General features: G+C 55.0%; 5 protein-coding genes across 5 annotated transcripts; 4 read left to right on the forward strand and 1 right to left on the reverse strand.

Moving 5' to 3' along the window:
* Positions 1-36: 36 nt before the first annotated feature.
* CkaCkLH20_05210 (rRNA biogenesis protein) lies at positions 37-5,448 on the forward strand (the record flags this gene model as incomplete). Its single annotated transcript, XM_038887929.1, has 3 exons — positions 37-444; positions 493-4,854; positions 4,906-5,448. The coding sequence occupies 3 exons, from the start codon at positions 37-39 to the stop codon at positions 5,446-5,448; spliced, it is 5,313 nt and encodes a 1,770-aa protein (XP_038746971.1).
* Positions 5,449-8,332: 2,884 nt separating this feature from the next.
* On the forward strand, positions 8,333-9,611 carry CkaCkLH20_05211 (ligninase h2 precursor; the record flags this gene model as incomplete). The annotated part of the gene is made up of 2 exons (XM_038887930.1): positions 8,333-9,319; positions 9,372-9,611. 2 exons carry the CDS (start codon positions 8,333-8,335, stop codon positions 9,609-9,611), a joined length of 1,227 nt encoding a protein of 408 aa, XP_038746972.1.
* Positions 9,612-10,287: 676 nt separating this feature from the next.
* On the forward strand, positions 10,288-10,632 carry CkaCkLH20_05212 (uncharacterized protein; the record flags this gene model as incomplete). Its single annotated transcript, XM_038887931.1, has 1 exon — positions 10,288-10,632. The coding sequence occupies one exon, from the start codon at positions 10,288-10,290 to the stop codon at positions 10,630-10,632; it is 345 nt and encodes a 114-aa protein (XP_038746973.1).
* Positions 10,633-11,468: 836 nt separating this feature from the next.
* CkaCkLH20_05213 (alkaline phytoceramidase) lies at positions 11,469-12,392 on the forward strand (the record flags this gene model as incomplete). Its single annotated transcript, XM_038887932.1, has 3 exons — positions 11,469-11,554; positions 11,615-11,688; positions 11,743-12,392. 3 exons carry the CDS (start codon positions 11,469-11,471, stop codon positions 12,390-12,392), a joined length of 810 nt encoding a protein of 269 aa, XP_038746974.1.
* Positions 12,393-13,980: 1,588 nt separating this feature from the next.
* On the reverse strand, positions 13,981-15,090 carry CkaCkLH20_05214 (uncharacterized protein; the record flags this gene model as incomplete). The annotated part of the gene is made up of 1 exon (XM_038887933.1): positions 13,981-15,090. The coding sequence occupies one exon, from the start codon at positions 15,088-15,090 to the stop codon at positions 13,981-13,983; it is 1,110 nt and encodes a 369-aa protein (XP_038746975.1).
* Positions 15,091-15,867: the final 777 nt, after the last annotated feature.

Below are 15,867 nucleotides of genomic sequence, written 5' to 3' on the forward strand. Positions count from 1 at the left end.
CAAGCAATTGCACCTGGGTTGGGCGCAACATTCGACATGAGCTCACTCAAACGAAAGGATGCCCCCGGGGGTACTCCTCCATCCAAGTCCGCCAAGTCCAACAAGGCCTCGCGGCCCTCGAAGCGCGACACTCCCACCAAGGACCGCAAGGAGAAGAAGTCGGAGGAAGACGCACCCGCACCCAGGGCCCCGACGGTCTCCCGACTTCTCAAGGATGAAGAGCCTCTGTTTCCTCGTGGCGGCGGCAGCGTCCTGACGCCTCTCGAGCAAAAGCAAATCACAATGGAGGCCAAGGCAGATGCTGCCAAAGAACAGGCCGAGTTCGATGTCAACGAAAAGAGCAAGGCGAAGAAGGAGAAGAGGCGCAAGGCGAAAGAGACTAAGGATACAACAAAACCTACCCGTGACGAGGACGCTGTCAAGATCGAGGGTTTGAACTTCAAGGTAAGGGAATAGAAATCGCGTGCTGGGAGACTCTACTGACGGAACAAGCGACTGGTCAAAGGCTCCTTGGTTCTGGGTCAGATCAGCCACATCGACCCCGTTCAACTCACAGTCGCGCTGCCGAACAACCTGACGGGACACGTCTCGATTGCCTCGATATCCGATACCATCAACTCGAAATTGGAGGGCGCCATGGAAACCTCCGACAACGAGAGCGAGGACGAAGACGAGGAGGACGACGTCGACCTGAAATCCATGTTCAAGGTCGGTCAGTACGTCCGCGCATACGTTCTTTCGACATCCGACGATGCGGCTGTCGGCAAGGCCAAGCGACGCATCGAGCTTTCTTTGAGACCGGTGGACACCAACACTGGTGTTTCAAGCGACGATGTCGTGGCGAACATCACCCTCATGGCGTCTATCTCCAGTGTGCAGGACCACGGTTACGAGATGGATCTGGGCATCAAGGGAGATCTGAAGGGTTTCCTTTCCAAGAAGGAGGTCGCACCTGATATGGACGAGGCTAGTCTCAGACCCGGCGCCGTCTGCCTTTGCGTGGTCAAGAGCGTCACCGGTATCGTCGTCCAGCTTTCGACCGACCCTCAGAAGCTTAGCAACACCTCCAACGTTGCCTCGAATGCGCCGACAATCAACTCTTTCCAGCCTGGATCCCTTGCCGATGTCCTTCTTACCGAAGTCACCAAGAGAGGCCTCCAGGGCAAGCTCCTCGGCCACCTGCCGGTAACTGCCGATCTGATTCACTCTGGCGTCGGCCCCGACGGAGTCGACCTCGACGCCAAGTACAAGGTTGGTGCCCGCATCAAGGCACGCATTATCTGCAACTTCCCAGCTGCGAGGGAACCCAAGCTGGGTATCTCACTGCTGCCGCACGTCATCAAGTTGGAGTCGAAGGCATCAGGCAAGGGCAGCAGAGCCAAGGCGCCCCTCGATGCTCTTCCTATTGCTTCATTCGTCGAGACATGCACCGTTCGCCAGGTGGAGCCAGAGATTGGTCTCTACGTCGATACCGGCGTTGCCAACGTCTCCGGCTTCGTTCACATCTCTCGCGTCAAGGATGGCAAGGTGGATGCTCTGTACGAGTCCAGTGGACCCTTCAAGGTCGGCACAACCCACCGTGGCAGAGTCGTTGGTTACAGCCCCTTGGACGGCATGTTCCTTCTGTCGTTCGAGAAGTCCGTCCTGGATCAGGCCTTCATCCGTCTCGAGGATGTCCCTATCGGCGAGGTTGTCTCTGGAAAGATTGACAAGATGATCGTCGGCGGAAACGGAGTCAGCGGCTTGATTGTTAAGCTGGCGGAAAACATCACTGGATTCGTCCATGAATCGCATTTGGCTGATGTCAAACTTCAACACCCCGAGAAGAAGTTTAGGGAGGGAATGACAGTCAAGGCACGTGTCCTCTCCGTAAGATTGCGAAAGCACCAGCTTCGCCTTACGTTGAAGAAGACTCTTGTCAACTCGGATTCGGCCATCATCAAGAACTACGAGGATGTCGAGGTTGGCATGCAAACTCCCGGTACGATTACGTCCGTCAGTGATGACGGTGCTCGCCTCGAGTTCTTCGGCGATGTCAGAGGTTTCCTCCCTCTCTCGCAGATGAGCGAGGCCTACATCAAGGACCCCAAGGAGCACTTCCGTACCGGCCAGGTTGTCAGTGTTCACGTCTTGAGTGTGGTGCCCGAGGACCGCAAACTGGTGGTTTCCTGCAAGGACCCCTCCGCTTTCGGTCTTGATAAACAAGAGGCCCTGAAGTCGCTGAAGGTCGGCGACCTCGTCTCTGCCAAGGTTTCTCAGAAGACCGAGGATGAGGTCTTCGTGGACCTGGAAGAGAGCGGCCTCAAGGCCATTCTCCGTGTGGGACACCTCAGCGACAAGTCTGCGAGCAAGACGCAGGCTGCTCTGAAGCGCATTCACGTTGGCCAGACCTTGACGGATCTCATGGTTCTCGACAAGAACGAGCGCCGCCGTGCCGTTATCCTGACTCAAAAGCCTAGCTTCATCGAGGCAAGCAAGAATGGAAAGCTCTTGTCCAACGCTGATGATGTTACTATTGGCGCTGTCGTCCCGGCCTATGTGAGGGAAATCGGCCCTCATGCCGTCTACGTTCAATTCGGCGGTAACCTCACCGCCATTCTGCCCAAACCGAAGCTCGCCAAGGATGTCCAGGAGAAGGAGGCTTTTGGAATGCGCAAGCACCAGTCCATCGAGGTCAAGATCGTTTCCTCCAAGCCCGAACAAAATCGCATCATCGTTGCACCTGCATCTGCCGGGGAGCCCGAGAAGGCCCCGGCTGCTGCTGCCCTGAACTCGATCGATGAGAAGATTCGCGACGTGAACGATGTCGAATTGGGAACTATCATGAACGCCAAGGTGACCTCTGTGAAGGCTACTCAGCTGAACGTCAAGGTTGCCGACAACATTCAAGGACGTATCGATGTTTCACAATTTTTCGACAGCTTCGAAGACATCACCGACCGAAAGACGCCTTTGAAGAAGGTCCGAAACGATGAAATCATCCGTGTTCGTGCCATCGGCATTCACGACTCCAAGAACTACCGCTTCCTCCCTTTCTCGCATCGCTCAACACACTCCCTTATCGAACTTACCGCCAAGAAGAGTGACCTCGAGGCTGACGAGGTTGAGCTTCTCTCATACGAGAAGGTCAAGGTTGGCGCCTCATACCCGGCCTTCGTCAACAACCACGGCAAGAACTGTCTGTGGGTTAACCTGTCCCCTACCGTCCGTGGAAGAATTGGCATTATGGAGGTTTCCGACGACTTGTCTCACGCCGGCAACCTTGAGAAGTACTTCCCTATCGGATCAGCCCTCAAGGTCCGTGTTTTGTCTGTAGATGCTGAGAAGGGCCACCTGGATTTGTCCTCTCGTTCGACCACGGCTGTCAGCGAAGTCACTTGGGACTCTCTCAAGAAGAACACGGTCCTTCCCGGAAGAGTCACCAAGGTCAACGACCGCCAGCTGATGGTCAAGCTCAGCGATACCGTTTCCGGCCCCGTTCACCTGGTCGATCTGTGCGATGACTACGAGGAGGCAAACACGCTCAAGCTCAACAAGGGCGCCATCATCAGAGTCGCCGTTGTTGAGGTTGACAAGAGCAACAAGAGACTCAGATTGTCTACCCGTCCTTCCCGTATCCTCAGCTCGACTTCACCCGTTGCCGACCGCGAGATCACCTCTGCACACCAGCTGTCCTCTGGTGATATTGTTCGGGGTTTCGTCAAGAATGTCGCCGACAAGGGCGTTTTCGTCCAGCTCGGAGGCAACGTTTCCGCCCTGGTGAAGATTGCCAACCTGTCAGACCGTTACATCAAGGACTGGAGGGGAAGCTTCCAGATTGACCAACTTGTCAAGGGTCGTGTGATCAACGTTGACGCTGCCGCTAACCAGGTTGAGCTGAATCTCAAGGCTTCCGTCGTCGAAAACGACTACACTCCTCCCATCTCATGGAAGGACGTGAAGGAGGGTCAGATTGTGACCGGCAAGGTTCGCAAGGTTGAGGAGTTTGGCGCTTTCATTGTGGTGGACAACTCAACCAACGTCAGTGGACTGTGCCATCGCAGTGAGATGGCTGAGAAGCCTGTTGAGGATGCCCGCAAGCTTTACAACGAGGGTGATGTCGTCAAGGCCAAGGTTATCGCCATCGACGACGAGAAGAGACGCATTACCTTCAGCTTGAAGCCCAGCCACTTCGATGAGGACAGTGATATGGACGACGTTGATGGAGGTGCCGAACTCGACAGCGACGATGACTCGGATGTGGAGATGGGTGATGGCGTCCAATTCACCATCAGCGGAACGGACAACGTGGACGACTCCGACGACGACGAGGAAGAGGAGGAGTCAGATGCCGAAGACAGCGACGTGGAGATGGAGGAGACGTCCGCGAAGAAGAAGGGATTGAGCGCCGGCAAGTACGACTGGACAGGCGATGCGTTCGACGAGTCAGACAACGAGTCAGGCAAAGCAAAGAAGTCAAGCACCGCCGACAAGAAGGAGAAGAAGAAGGGCGAGATCCAGGTGGATCGTACCGCGGATCTTGACGCCCACGGGCCCCAAACCGCGACCGATTACGAGCGTCTCCTCTTGGGTCAGCCCGACTCGTCTCAGCTCTGGATCGAGTACATGGCTTTGCAGATGAAGGTTAGCGAGCTGTCCAAGGCTCGTGAGATCGCCGAGCGCGCCATCAAGACCATCAACATCCGCGAGCAGGAGGAGAAGCTGAACGTCTGGATTGCCTACCTCAACTTGGAAGTTGCCTACGGCACAAAGGCTTCCACGGAAGAGGTCTTCAAGCGCGCCTGCCTGTACAACGATGAGAAGGAAGTCCACGAGCGTCTGGCCAGTATCTACATCCAGTCCGGCAAGCTCAAGGTAAGATCTTCTCGCCACGATGACGGAAACCTCACTAACGAATTCGTGCAGCAAGCGGATGATGTCTTCCAGTCCCTCGTCAACAAGTTCAAGTCCAAGTCGCCCGACGTCTGGGTCAACTACGCACACTTCCTCCACGTGACGATGAACGAGCCCGACAGGGCGCGCGCTCTCCTTCCCCGCGCGACACAGGCCCTCGACCAGAAGCACACCGCACAGCTGATGGCCAGATTCGCCGCCCTCGAGTTCAAGTCGCCCAACGGCGACGCCGAGCGCGGCCGCACCACGTTCGCGACCATCTTGGCGACATGGCCGAAGCGGTTCGACTTCCACAGCCAGCTCGTCGACCTCGAGCTCTCGGCCCCGGAACCGGACGCTGCGGCGATCAGGGACGCCTTCGAGATGGGCACCAAGGCCAAGGGCCTCAAGCCCAAGAAGGCCATGAAGTGGTTCAAGCGGTGGGCCGACTGGGAGGAGAAGCTCGACCCGAAGGGCCGGGACAAGGTGATGGCCAAGGCGCAGGAGTGGGTGGCTGCCAAGAAGGCGGCGGCGGCTGCTTCTGCTGCTGCCGAGGAGGAGGAAGACGACGAGTAAGATTATCGCGAAAGGGAAAAAGGAAAAGTCTTTTTTTTGGGTGGTAATGAAAAATGCATGGGGTTTGACCAGCCTGTCGCCCCCCCTTGTCTCTATCTTTTTTTTATGTGTCAATATCATCAGTTCAAATTTCAGCGGCATAATACGGAACTCATGATGCATCTGCAAGAAATCGATAGCTCCAGGTCGGTCGGCCACCTGGCCGCATCTCACTCACCTACAGCTTACCGCCGTGGGGCTGTACTCAGTCTAGCGCCGTGGGTTAGGTGAGAGGAGACTGCGAATCCCCGAGATCGACGCCGGGATTCATATTGTTCTCTTTATTCTCGGTCGCCGGCGGACCGTGGTCTCGGAAAAGCCCATCGTCTCATCCAGATGAGGTGAGATCTGAGGCTGTTGGGCTGACTTGCCTTGGAAGACATCCATTATTATTCATGAACCCCATCGCCAGCTGACTGTTACTCATCGCTTCGTCCAATATCCTTCATCCACATCAATAACGTTGGGCTTCGCCCGGCTACACAACTTCTGGTATTTGCAGCGAGGTTTTGCAATATTCAATCAGCCCGAAGCTCCCACAACAGCTGCAGGGAGCCTGCAGGTCTCGGTCTTGGGATAAGCCCAGCTTACATTCCTCTCAAATGATGACTCTTTCAATTGACGACTTTCTCAACTCATGAGACGATGGCCGACGGGCAACGATGACCCGGGAAAATAGCCAAACAATGTGCTTTTTGGTTGATCCGCAGTCGATGCAGCGGGATGCCATGCGCCACGGCTGAAAATAGGTCATGCCTAATCTGGGCCAATACACATTCTCCGGCCCTTACAGCGGCTTCTCTATTCGTTCTTTCCTTTTCCTTTTCTCCTCTTCCTCATGCGGTATGTTCAACGAAACTCTCACAACATATGGAAATATTCATCCCTGCTCGCATGATAGCTAATCAACAGGTCCGTTCGGCTGAGATCCTTCAGGATGAACACAACTGTTCATCGGTTGATCGACGTGAAAACAAACTCGGCCGACCGAGCGAAGAACGCCGCAAACAGGGCTAAAAACCGAACGAACACCAACCTACCTTCGCGGTACCTGCGTCTGCGACAGCGTAAAGCTCGCTCGTCCGATGTTGTGATAAATATTACGCTGTGAAGCTGAGTTTGAATCCCTCGTGGCGCGGGTCACACCAGCAGCCGCATGCAGCAGCGCGCAGCACAAGACAAGACGGGAAATTGGCACTGACCGGGCCTGTGTCTTCTGTGCTTTGCTTTTCCTTCCCACCCGTCTTGATGTCTCTGCCCTACCGGCCCTGACTCCCTTGGAATGGGATCCTGGTGTTGGGGTAGGGGGTTAATGAGCCCCTTGCGATGAGCATTTACAAATGCTCGTATCCGATGTACGGAACTGACACTTTCATCCGAGCCATAGTCTTGGTATCCAAAGAGAGGCAAGTTTCTGCCCGCTCCGCAGCATCGAATCGACTCGTTCCAACATCGGACGTCTTGGCCATTGCCCTCTTGTCCCAATCAGATGGTATTCAATGGTCAGAAAAGGTCAACAACAACCACCACCTGCCAACGCATTTTGAGGCGTTCGATAGCGTCAGGCGGGGCAACGGGTGGCCGATTCGAAGAAGAAGAAGAAAACAGGACTCACCGACAAACAAAATGCATCGAAAAGAACAGAGCATCGATGTTCTTGGCCAATCATGTCGCGAGTCACGACGCACCGGTCCTGATCTCTCATGCCGTTCCGCGGTGGCTGTCGACGGCGGCCCAGCCCATTTGCAGCCCAGGCAACGGCTTTCTCCCTCTTCCTCGGGTCGTGCTCTGGTCTGACGGCTCACCTACCTCAATGTGGCTGACTGACGGCGTTGCGCCTCCTTATTCCTCCCGTGTCGCCGCTCAAAACTCAAGTCAGCACACGCTTCTTTTGTTGTTGTGAGCGAAGGTCCTGTGGCGCGGAACACGCAGATGAAGCTTAAACGCTTCTTCATCCAATCCCGCCCGCGCCGTCTACCTTGGCAAAATGACAACTGGTCGTGCGATGCGAAGAGCGCCGCCCCGGTGGACTGCACGGTGACACGAGGCGGATCACGGACGACCGACCCCCGCCCAGCGAGGCCGCCCTTGTGTATGCTTTTTAAGTCTATTGTTAGACCCCTGGTTTAGTTCACGTTGCATTGCAGATGAGCTGCACCGAAGCGCATGGGGCTCTTCCTCTGAGCTCTTTTCTCGACGTCTCTAGACCGAATGACCGGCACCCGACGAATGGGAACCGAGATATATCTGCTGAGGCGGTTGATGGCGTTCGGGTGAGCATAGGCCTAAGCTGCGCTAGTCGCGATATGCTTCTTGCTCCCATGAGAGCTCGGGAGGATTGTCATTGTTTCCTTTCTGCTTGACTTTGGCCTTATTCGAGAACGGCTGAGGCATGAGCCGGGTTTTCTTGGCACCGCAGACCATGTTCTCTCTGTTACCCCCGACGCCTCTCCACCTTACACTCGTGTTGAGAGATCTGACTACACTAGTGGGCAATACTGGTGTCGGCCTAGGCTCAGGAACGAAGAGGCTAAAGGGCTTGTCCCGGAGGATCAGCTATGCACGTCCGACTGCGAGCTGATATGAGTTTGTTTGTATGTCCGTGGCCTTGAACCGACTTGGGTTACCCGAACCCAAAGCTGGGGTCATGATGGGATGTCAACATCTTGAATCAGAGAAGATATAAGGCACTGTAATCTTCCGTCTCTCGTTTACGTTTCTTTTCGTTATCCATCCGGTCAATCTCCTCCTCTCTTTCTCTCTATCTCCAGCCCATTTCGGGTCCCATTCACTCACTTTATTCTTATTCTTCATTTCATATACATTCACTCTAATAACAGACATCATGCATCTCAAGTCCGTCCTCGCCACCTCCCTGGCCGTCTCAGGCACCCTCGCCTACCCCGGCATGAACGAGCAACTGTCCGAGATCCAGAGCCGCACCCTCTTCAGCAAGAGCGAGTCCAACGAGCTCCTCGGCGACCTCGTCACCCTCAAGGACCGCGAGCTCACAAAGGTCGGAAAGGACATCAAGGGCCTCCTCCAGGGCAAGGGCAACCCCCAGTCCGATGAGCGCTACAACAACGTCCCCGCCCTCAACTCGCCACAGTGCAAGAAGGACACCTGCTGCGTCTGGCGCTACGTCGCCGACGACATGTACCAGTTCATGGCCGGCTCCTCGGGCCGCTGCACGAAGTGGGCCCGCGCCGCCGTCCGCCTCGGCTTCCACGACGCCGGCACCTGGTCCAAGGCCACAGCCTCCCAGGGCGGCGGCGCCGACGGCAGCTTCATCCTCGCCGGCGAGATCAGCCGCTTCGAGAACCGCGGCCTCGAGGAGATCACCGCCCGCTTCACCGAGCTGTACGGCAAGTACAAGGACATGGGCTGGGACATTGGCATGGGCGACTTCATCCAGATGGGCGCCAACGTCGCCACCGTCATCTGCCCCCTCGGCCCGCGTGTCAAGTCCTACGTCGGCCGCAAGGACAGCGACGAGCCGAATCCGGAGGGCCTCCTGCCCAGCCCGTTCGCGCCGGCGGACCAGCTCATCCAGCTCTTCAAGGACAAGACGATCAGCCCGCACGGCTTGGTCGCGCTGCTCGGCGCGCACACGACCAGTCAGCAGCGGTTCGTCGACCCCGCGAGGGCCGGTGACCCGCAGGACAGCACGCCCGGTGTCTGGGACGTGTTGTACTACAAGGAGACTCTGAGCAACACCTCCCCTCCCCGTGTGTTCAAGTTCCCCTCCGATATCGCCCTCTCTCAGCACCCCGAGACCAAGAAGGAGTTCAAGGAGTTCGCGGGTCTTCTTGGACAGTACCACTGGAACGAGGTATGTGAAATCAATGTGCCGTGAGGACGCACTGAGACTGACAGACGTACAGGACTACGCCAGGGAATACATCCGCCTCTCCCTGCTCGGTGTCAACAACATCAACCAGCTTACCGAGTGCACCAAGGTTCTGCCGCCCACGACCAAGGGCTTCCGCATCATCGACCAGTTCAAGCTCGACAAGTGGCTCAACAGCGTCGGCAACAAGGGAGCTGCCAAGAAGGCGTCTGAGGATATCGAGAACGGTGACACCATCCAGGTCGATGTTCCTGCCAACAACAACCGTAACTAAAAGAGGGTGCTGGGAGTTGTGTGTTTGAAAATCAGTATTTAACGGCGCACTGGTCTTGGGTTTATCAAAGAAGTGGTATATACTTCATAAAATTTGTAATTATGGACAGATCTGGAGGCTTTGACTTGTACTCTGGTGGCGTTGCACATAGAAATGAAACTTAAATGATGATATCCGAAATGTCATTTGTAGTGTCGTTGTGGTTGACTGCGGAGTAGAAGACCCTGAGGAAGCAAGCTGGCGCGGCCGCTTTTTAGTCCAGCAATTACCTTCAACGATGTTGCGTTGCACTTGATCACATTTGCCCGCCAGCTTTGTTCATAATAGCCCATGCAATACCAAGAAAATGATGATATTGATGAGTGCAGGGCGCGAGATCTAGGGCGCTGTTCCGTTGTTCTGTTATTTCTACCAATCGTGTTGCGTCGATTATAAAATCACCCCGGCAGCATCGGGGACATCGGGACAGAGGAAGGCCGAGGGTGTTCGGTCCGAAGTCCAAGAACATGGATCTTTAAGCTTTCAAGCCAGTACTAAACCTACTGAACCCCACGACTCAATACAACGTGCTGGACCCAAAGCCAGAACAACTCTGACATCCTCAAGAGCTCGCAATCCAGCAGGAAACGACAGAATGGCCTATCGAATGCTGATATACCTACATCGCAAAGACGGCATGACGCACGCCGAATTCAAAGACCACTATGAGAACGTCCACGTACCACTCACGAGAGAACTCACCGGGTCGCTCTTCCCGTCGCTGCACGCGCGGAGGTACATCGAGCGCTCGCCCGAAGACGGCAAACCTGTTGTGCTAGTGGGAGCAAAGGTCGACGAGGAGGCGGATGCCGTGGTGGAGGTCGCGTTCAAGGATGAGCAGGCCGCGCAGGCGTTCTTTGCTGCGACGAACACCGGCGAGGCGATGGAGAGGTTGAAAGAGGATAATGCGAAGTTTTTGGCGTGGGAGAAGGTGCGGATCTTGAAGGTCTCGGAGATGTTTGAGACACGCGGGGATGCGTGAGACGTGGCTTCTCAGGATGAGTCTCGAGGAAGGCGAGTGAGTTGAGTTCTTTTACCTCCATTGAGCAAATCTGCTAATGCTCGACTAAGGCGGTAGGGTTATTAAGGAGACACATTATTTTAGACGAGGTCATCGGATAGCAGAAGTAAATCACAAACCTGCATACGCATGAAATAAAAAGCGGGCTGAGCCGTGACATGAGAGGGAGGTGTCCTGGTTGCCTGTGAGTCTTCTTCAAAATGAACCAGATTATTTAGAGCGCCACGGAGTTCGCGACCACGGACATTTGCGGCGAAACGAAGACCGGGACGGCTCCGGCAATCCTGTTCTCCGCGTTCAAGTAATCACAGCTTTCGAATCACTGGTGGAGAAGCCTCGGCCCAGCCTCCTTCGCCAACGGCATCGTACCCACATCCGGCCCGGCCCCCGGCCTCCGCGGAGGCGCGTCCGGGCTCCACCCGGTGGGGTTACGTGAGCTGCAGCCACGCGGTCCCTCCCTCCCAATCCACCGGTGCCTCCATCCACTTTCCTGACCGACGCATATCAATTGACATCTTGGCCTTAAAAAGAACAGACGAACGACGTAAACCACGTCCTCCAGAACGAATATCATTCCCGTCGGCTGAGAATATCGTCTAGAGACCCTGGAAAATATTTCGTCGGGGCAGTTTTCCCGATTGGTCCCGCTCCTCCGCGAAATCGTCGACCCCTGGCCCCAAAAAATTCGTCACGAGATTCTGAGTCGCGTCGCCTCGACCATCTCACTCACGCGTCACCAACATCACCAAAAGCATTGAAACAACTACCGATCGTACTTTCGAATCATCGTCTCCATCATGAGTCACAAGCACCAGACCCTTCGTTTCGTGGACGATGCCACGGCTGGGGACGGCATCTGGGGCTACCCCACCAGCAAAGCCAAGTAAGCAGCTCACACAAGACTGCGCCATCGACGGAATTGATGCTGACTTGGAGACCTCAGCTTCTGCGAGGAGGACTACCTCATCACGAGGTACATCGCAGAGTTCATCAACTGCCTGTCGAATGTGGCATACAGTAAGTGACCCCGAAATCTCTGCCAACGACTCCCGATGGCTGACCAATCGGCAGTCTACCTCGCGTTCAAGTATCCCCGGACCAACACCAAGGCGCGGGTTCCCTGGTACCAGCACCTTGACATCCAATCGATCGGCCTGCTCTTCGTAGGCGTCTTCTCCGGCATCTTCCACGGCACGATGCACCAAGAGACCCAGCTCCTCGACGACATCTCCATGCTCATCCTCGGCGGCTCCCTGGTCCAGCCGCTCTACGCCTACCGCCAAGCGCCCCTCGTCCGCGTCTTTGTCATCGCGGCGCTGTGGCTCGCCATCGGCGTCATGACCGTCATCTACGTTCGCTCGGGCGACATCCGCATCCACGTCATGGTCTTCAGCGCGCAGCTTACCCTGGTCTGGCCGCGGACGCTGTACCTGCTGTACGGTTCGGGTCTGTACTCCAAGGAGGAGAAGAGGAAGTTCATGCGGGTGTTTTGGAAGGCGATTGCGACGTTGCTGCTTGGCTTCGGGTTGTGGCATATCGACTTGGAGTTCTGCGCCGAGCTGAGAGCTGCGAGGGCGGCTGTTGGGCTGCCTGCGGCTTGGATCTTGGAGTTGCATGGGTGGTGGCATCTTTTCACGGCGATTGGTGCGAGCTTGTACATGAGGCTGATTCGGATGATTACCGACGAGGCTCGTGATGCCGGCGAGAAGAAGCAACAATGAGATGGGAACGCTGACGGTTACAGCAATGTCCCCGCGATACGTATAGGAAAGCATTAGAACAAAAGACAGACAACGCACCATTATAGACATAGAGCAAAGAAACTTAATTGGGCTTGAGTTCAACTCGCCTTCACTTGATCTTCAACTCTCATCTTCAGCTTGGTGTTGACGTGTTTCAATTCCATTCATATGTACATGGTGCCATCAATTTCAAAGAGACGACTTCAACATCTATGCAAATCTTGCCTGCAGACTTCGTCGACGCAACTTGATTTGCGTGACCTCCTCGCAGACATTTCGGGTGTTTATTTGCTGCTGCACTCTTCTCTGAAAACACACTGGAATCCGTCGGCAGCGCAGCAGAAGTTTGGTGGTTTGCACTGGCCATCATTGCCCTGAGCATCCTTGCAAGCCACTGGGCATGCAATTAGTCGTTGCCACTGGGAATATGTAGAAGGGAGCTTTACCTGATAGCGACAACAAGGAAGCGAAGATGACGATGAAGGAAGCCTTGAACTGCATTTTGGTTTGAAGGCGAAAAAAGTGTTTTTGCTTGTGATTCTCTAATTGGCGGGAGTCAGGCGGGAGCTGGCAAATGTGACTGCGGTAGATGCGGCGGCGATGACGATATCTTCATTGTGTTAGGTGGGAAGTTCACCACCTCTTATACCATTTGAATCTTTGCTTCACGCCGTTAAAAATGCTCTTATGATGGTCTGCTCATCTCGTGGCGTCCAAAGCTATACCAACCTGCGCGAGACCACTTATGAACAGGCACCTGATACAAACTCTAAGCTCCATCATGAGGTTCTCGAAAGTAGCACTTGTGTGTTGCTGCCGACGGCGAGGATAGTTTTCATGGGCCTTTAGGCCAGTTCTATTTGTTATAGATCCACCGACCGGCCTCGCGGTTTCAAGACTATGGCGGCAACGGCCCATGCCACCCATCATTCTCCACGACTGAGTTCATCTTGAGTGTACCCCACAAGCATGGATGTACGCGAACACATAGGTTCATACGAAAACACTCATGATGATACTGTACCTTGGAGAAATTTTCGACGTAGAGCGTCTCTGATGTCGCATCGACTCGAGCAAAAGTTCCGTTCAGTCGCGAGAAAGATGCAAAGCTGACTTGGATGAACAACAACATTCATCTTGTAAGGATCTTTAGTAACCGTTCTAGGATACCGGTTTCCTCGGTCTTTTCAATGTGTACAAATTTTAATCATTTTCTCTGCGGACTAAGAGCTGATTAACTAGCTATGCTATATGGCGACAGGGCCTCTTGCGAGCAGTGCGTGGTCTGACACATGTCACATCTATTTCCATGGTGACGGTAACTCCGTCAACCCTGTCGATATGTGCACTTTACCGAACCTCAAGTTGGGCCTGGACTTCATGCTTATTCCGCCAATGCGATCTTTGATTTCAATACTTTGCTGATTGCTCTCGGCGGTCGTAATCACCCCGGAGAGTCAAAGAGCCTGAGCCGCGGCTACTACGACCAGCATACTCTTCGGCAAGCAGCTAAATTGAGCCCATTATGAGTTGTATTAGAATCTGAAGTTTGAAAATAAAAAGACCCTCACTTCTCGCCCTGCGGCATCTCTTGCGACTTCATACTTGCCAGCTCCACCATAACGACAAATCTGCAAACCACCGCAGAGCCAAAGAACCTCAAGACAATCCTGATGGCATCCCCAGGAGACAGAAAAAGGGTAGAAGACAGCCAGCAGGTGCCTATGATAATATGAAACGCAGCAAAAAAGAACCCGACATTGAACAGGACAGCCACCCACGGCTCGAACTGCGGGATCTCGTGGACCCGCAGCGAAGGATGCCGCATGCCGGGAGTAAACTCCCTCGCCACAAACTGTGAGACCGAGTCCGCGGTGCTCCGTCTCTCAAGCGCCCCGTTGGGCGCCCCCGGATGCTGTTCTCGCCGTGTCCACTCCGGGCGTGGCGGGAGCGGAGTCCACTGGGTGTCGCCGAGACCCTCCGGCCCCGCGTCGACGGAGCTGCGGGTACCGTCGCCGGTGCAGTTGCGCATGTGCTTGGCGACGGCGGAGAACTGGAAGGGTATCGCCACCAGGAAGAAGATGCCGGCCAGGGAGGTGACCCATATGAGCGGGAGAGACCACATGTTGCACCGGAAGCTCATGATGGTACGATCGCCCACCCGCACCGCCATGTTGAGCACGTTCAACACCGCCGTGGCAACCACGAGGTACTCCAACACGCTCACCACGAAGCCCCATCTCGAACTGCGCAGGCGCGGTATGAGTCTCTCGCCCTGGACCATGGAGAGGATCTCGGTGGGCGTTTCGAGACGGAAGAGGCGGTCGAGGTAGAATCCCACGCTACCCAGAGCAATGAGCAGGGACAGGAGTGGACGGCGGGTGGAGAGGAGAGCGAGCTGGGTCATCGACGGGCCCAGCATCGCCAGCATCGAGGGGAGGATGCCGAGGAAGATGGCCGCGGACGCGTTTTTGGCTTTGATGGACTCCGATACCTCGCCGAGGACGCAGTCGACGTGGAAGTCGCATGTTTTGGTTGTGAGGCTTTTGTAGTCTGCTAGATAGGCGGCGAGGGTCTCGTTGCAGACGCCTGTTGAGATGTTCTGGAAGACCGGGCCGAAGCTGCTGTACCATTCCTTGAACCGGATGGGGTTTCCGACGCCGTCCCAAGGCGACATTGATGTATCGACTTGTGACTCGTGCACGAAATAGGAAGAAGATGTCGTGAAGGAAAGAGAATCCGTAGAAGTAAGGAAATTTGGCGTCGTTTGAGAGAACGTCGTAAAAAGAAGTCGAAGTCGGCGGAATCACCCCAAACTCATCTTACGCTGATGGCGATCTCTTAAATCAGCAGCGCTCATCTCCGAACCTTGGGCGGCTGAGGTCAAATGGGCCGTTGGTGACTTCAACTGCCCCCCGATCGAAGTAGGATATTAAACATCACGCGACAGGGATATCATGGCTGAGGTGGTCATCTTCGCAGCAAAGCTGGTAGCCATTTCCGAGGAGCTGGAAAGTCAGCTCGGACTTCGGCGGGCCAGTGACTCGGCTTGCTTTTGATCGGCACGGAGTAGGGTACTTGATTGAGTGGTTCGTAACTGCAGGACTGTACCCCTCTAGTTCAGCTGCAATTCCGAGGAAGAACAGGGTGGGATTGCTTGCGGCAAGTAAGCGCGATCAGCCGAGAATCTGACATGTTTTCTGAGTTATTGCCAATCATTGGAAGACGTCAGATTGGTCTCATTTACGACCGAAAAACACTAAGTGCCGTGTTTGATTCGCATCTGGATTTAGAGAACACGCTTCCCATGAACCATGTCATCGTCGAATTTGCAGCTGCGACGGCCTGACAACAAGAGAAATTGGCAAAATAACTGCGCGAACAGCTTTGGCCTCAAACAGGACTGTCGGAACTTACCCATGGCTAACGCAGTCACAGGAGCATTTACCGAGAC

The sequence above is a fragment of the Colletotrichum karsti genome, assembly GCF_011947395.1.
Source record: "Colletotrichum karsti strain CkLH20 chromosome Unknown Scaffold14, whole genome shotgun sequence".
NCBI classification, from domain to species: domain Eukaryota; kingdom Fungi; phylum Ascomycota; class Sordariomycetes; order Glomerellales; family Glomerellaceae; genus Colletotrichum; species Colletotrichum karsti.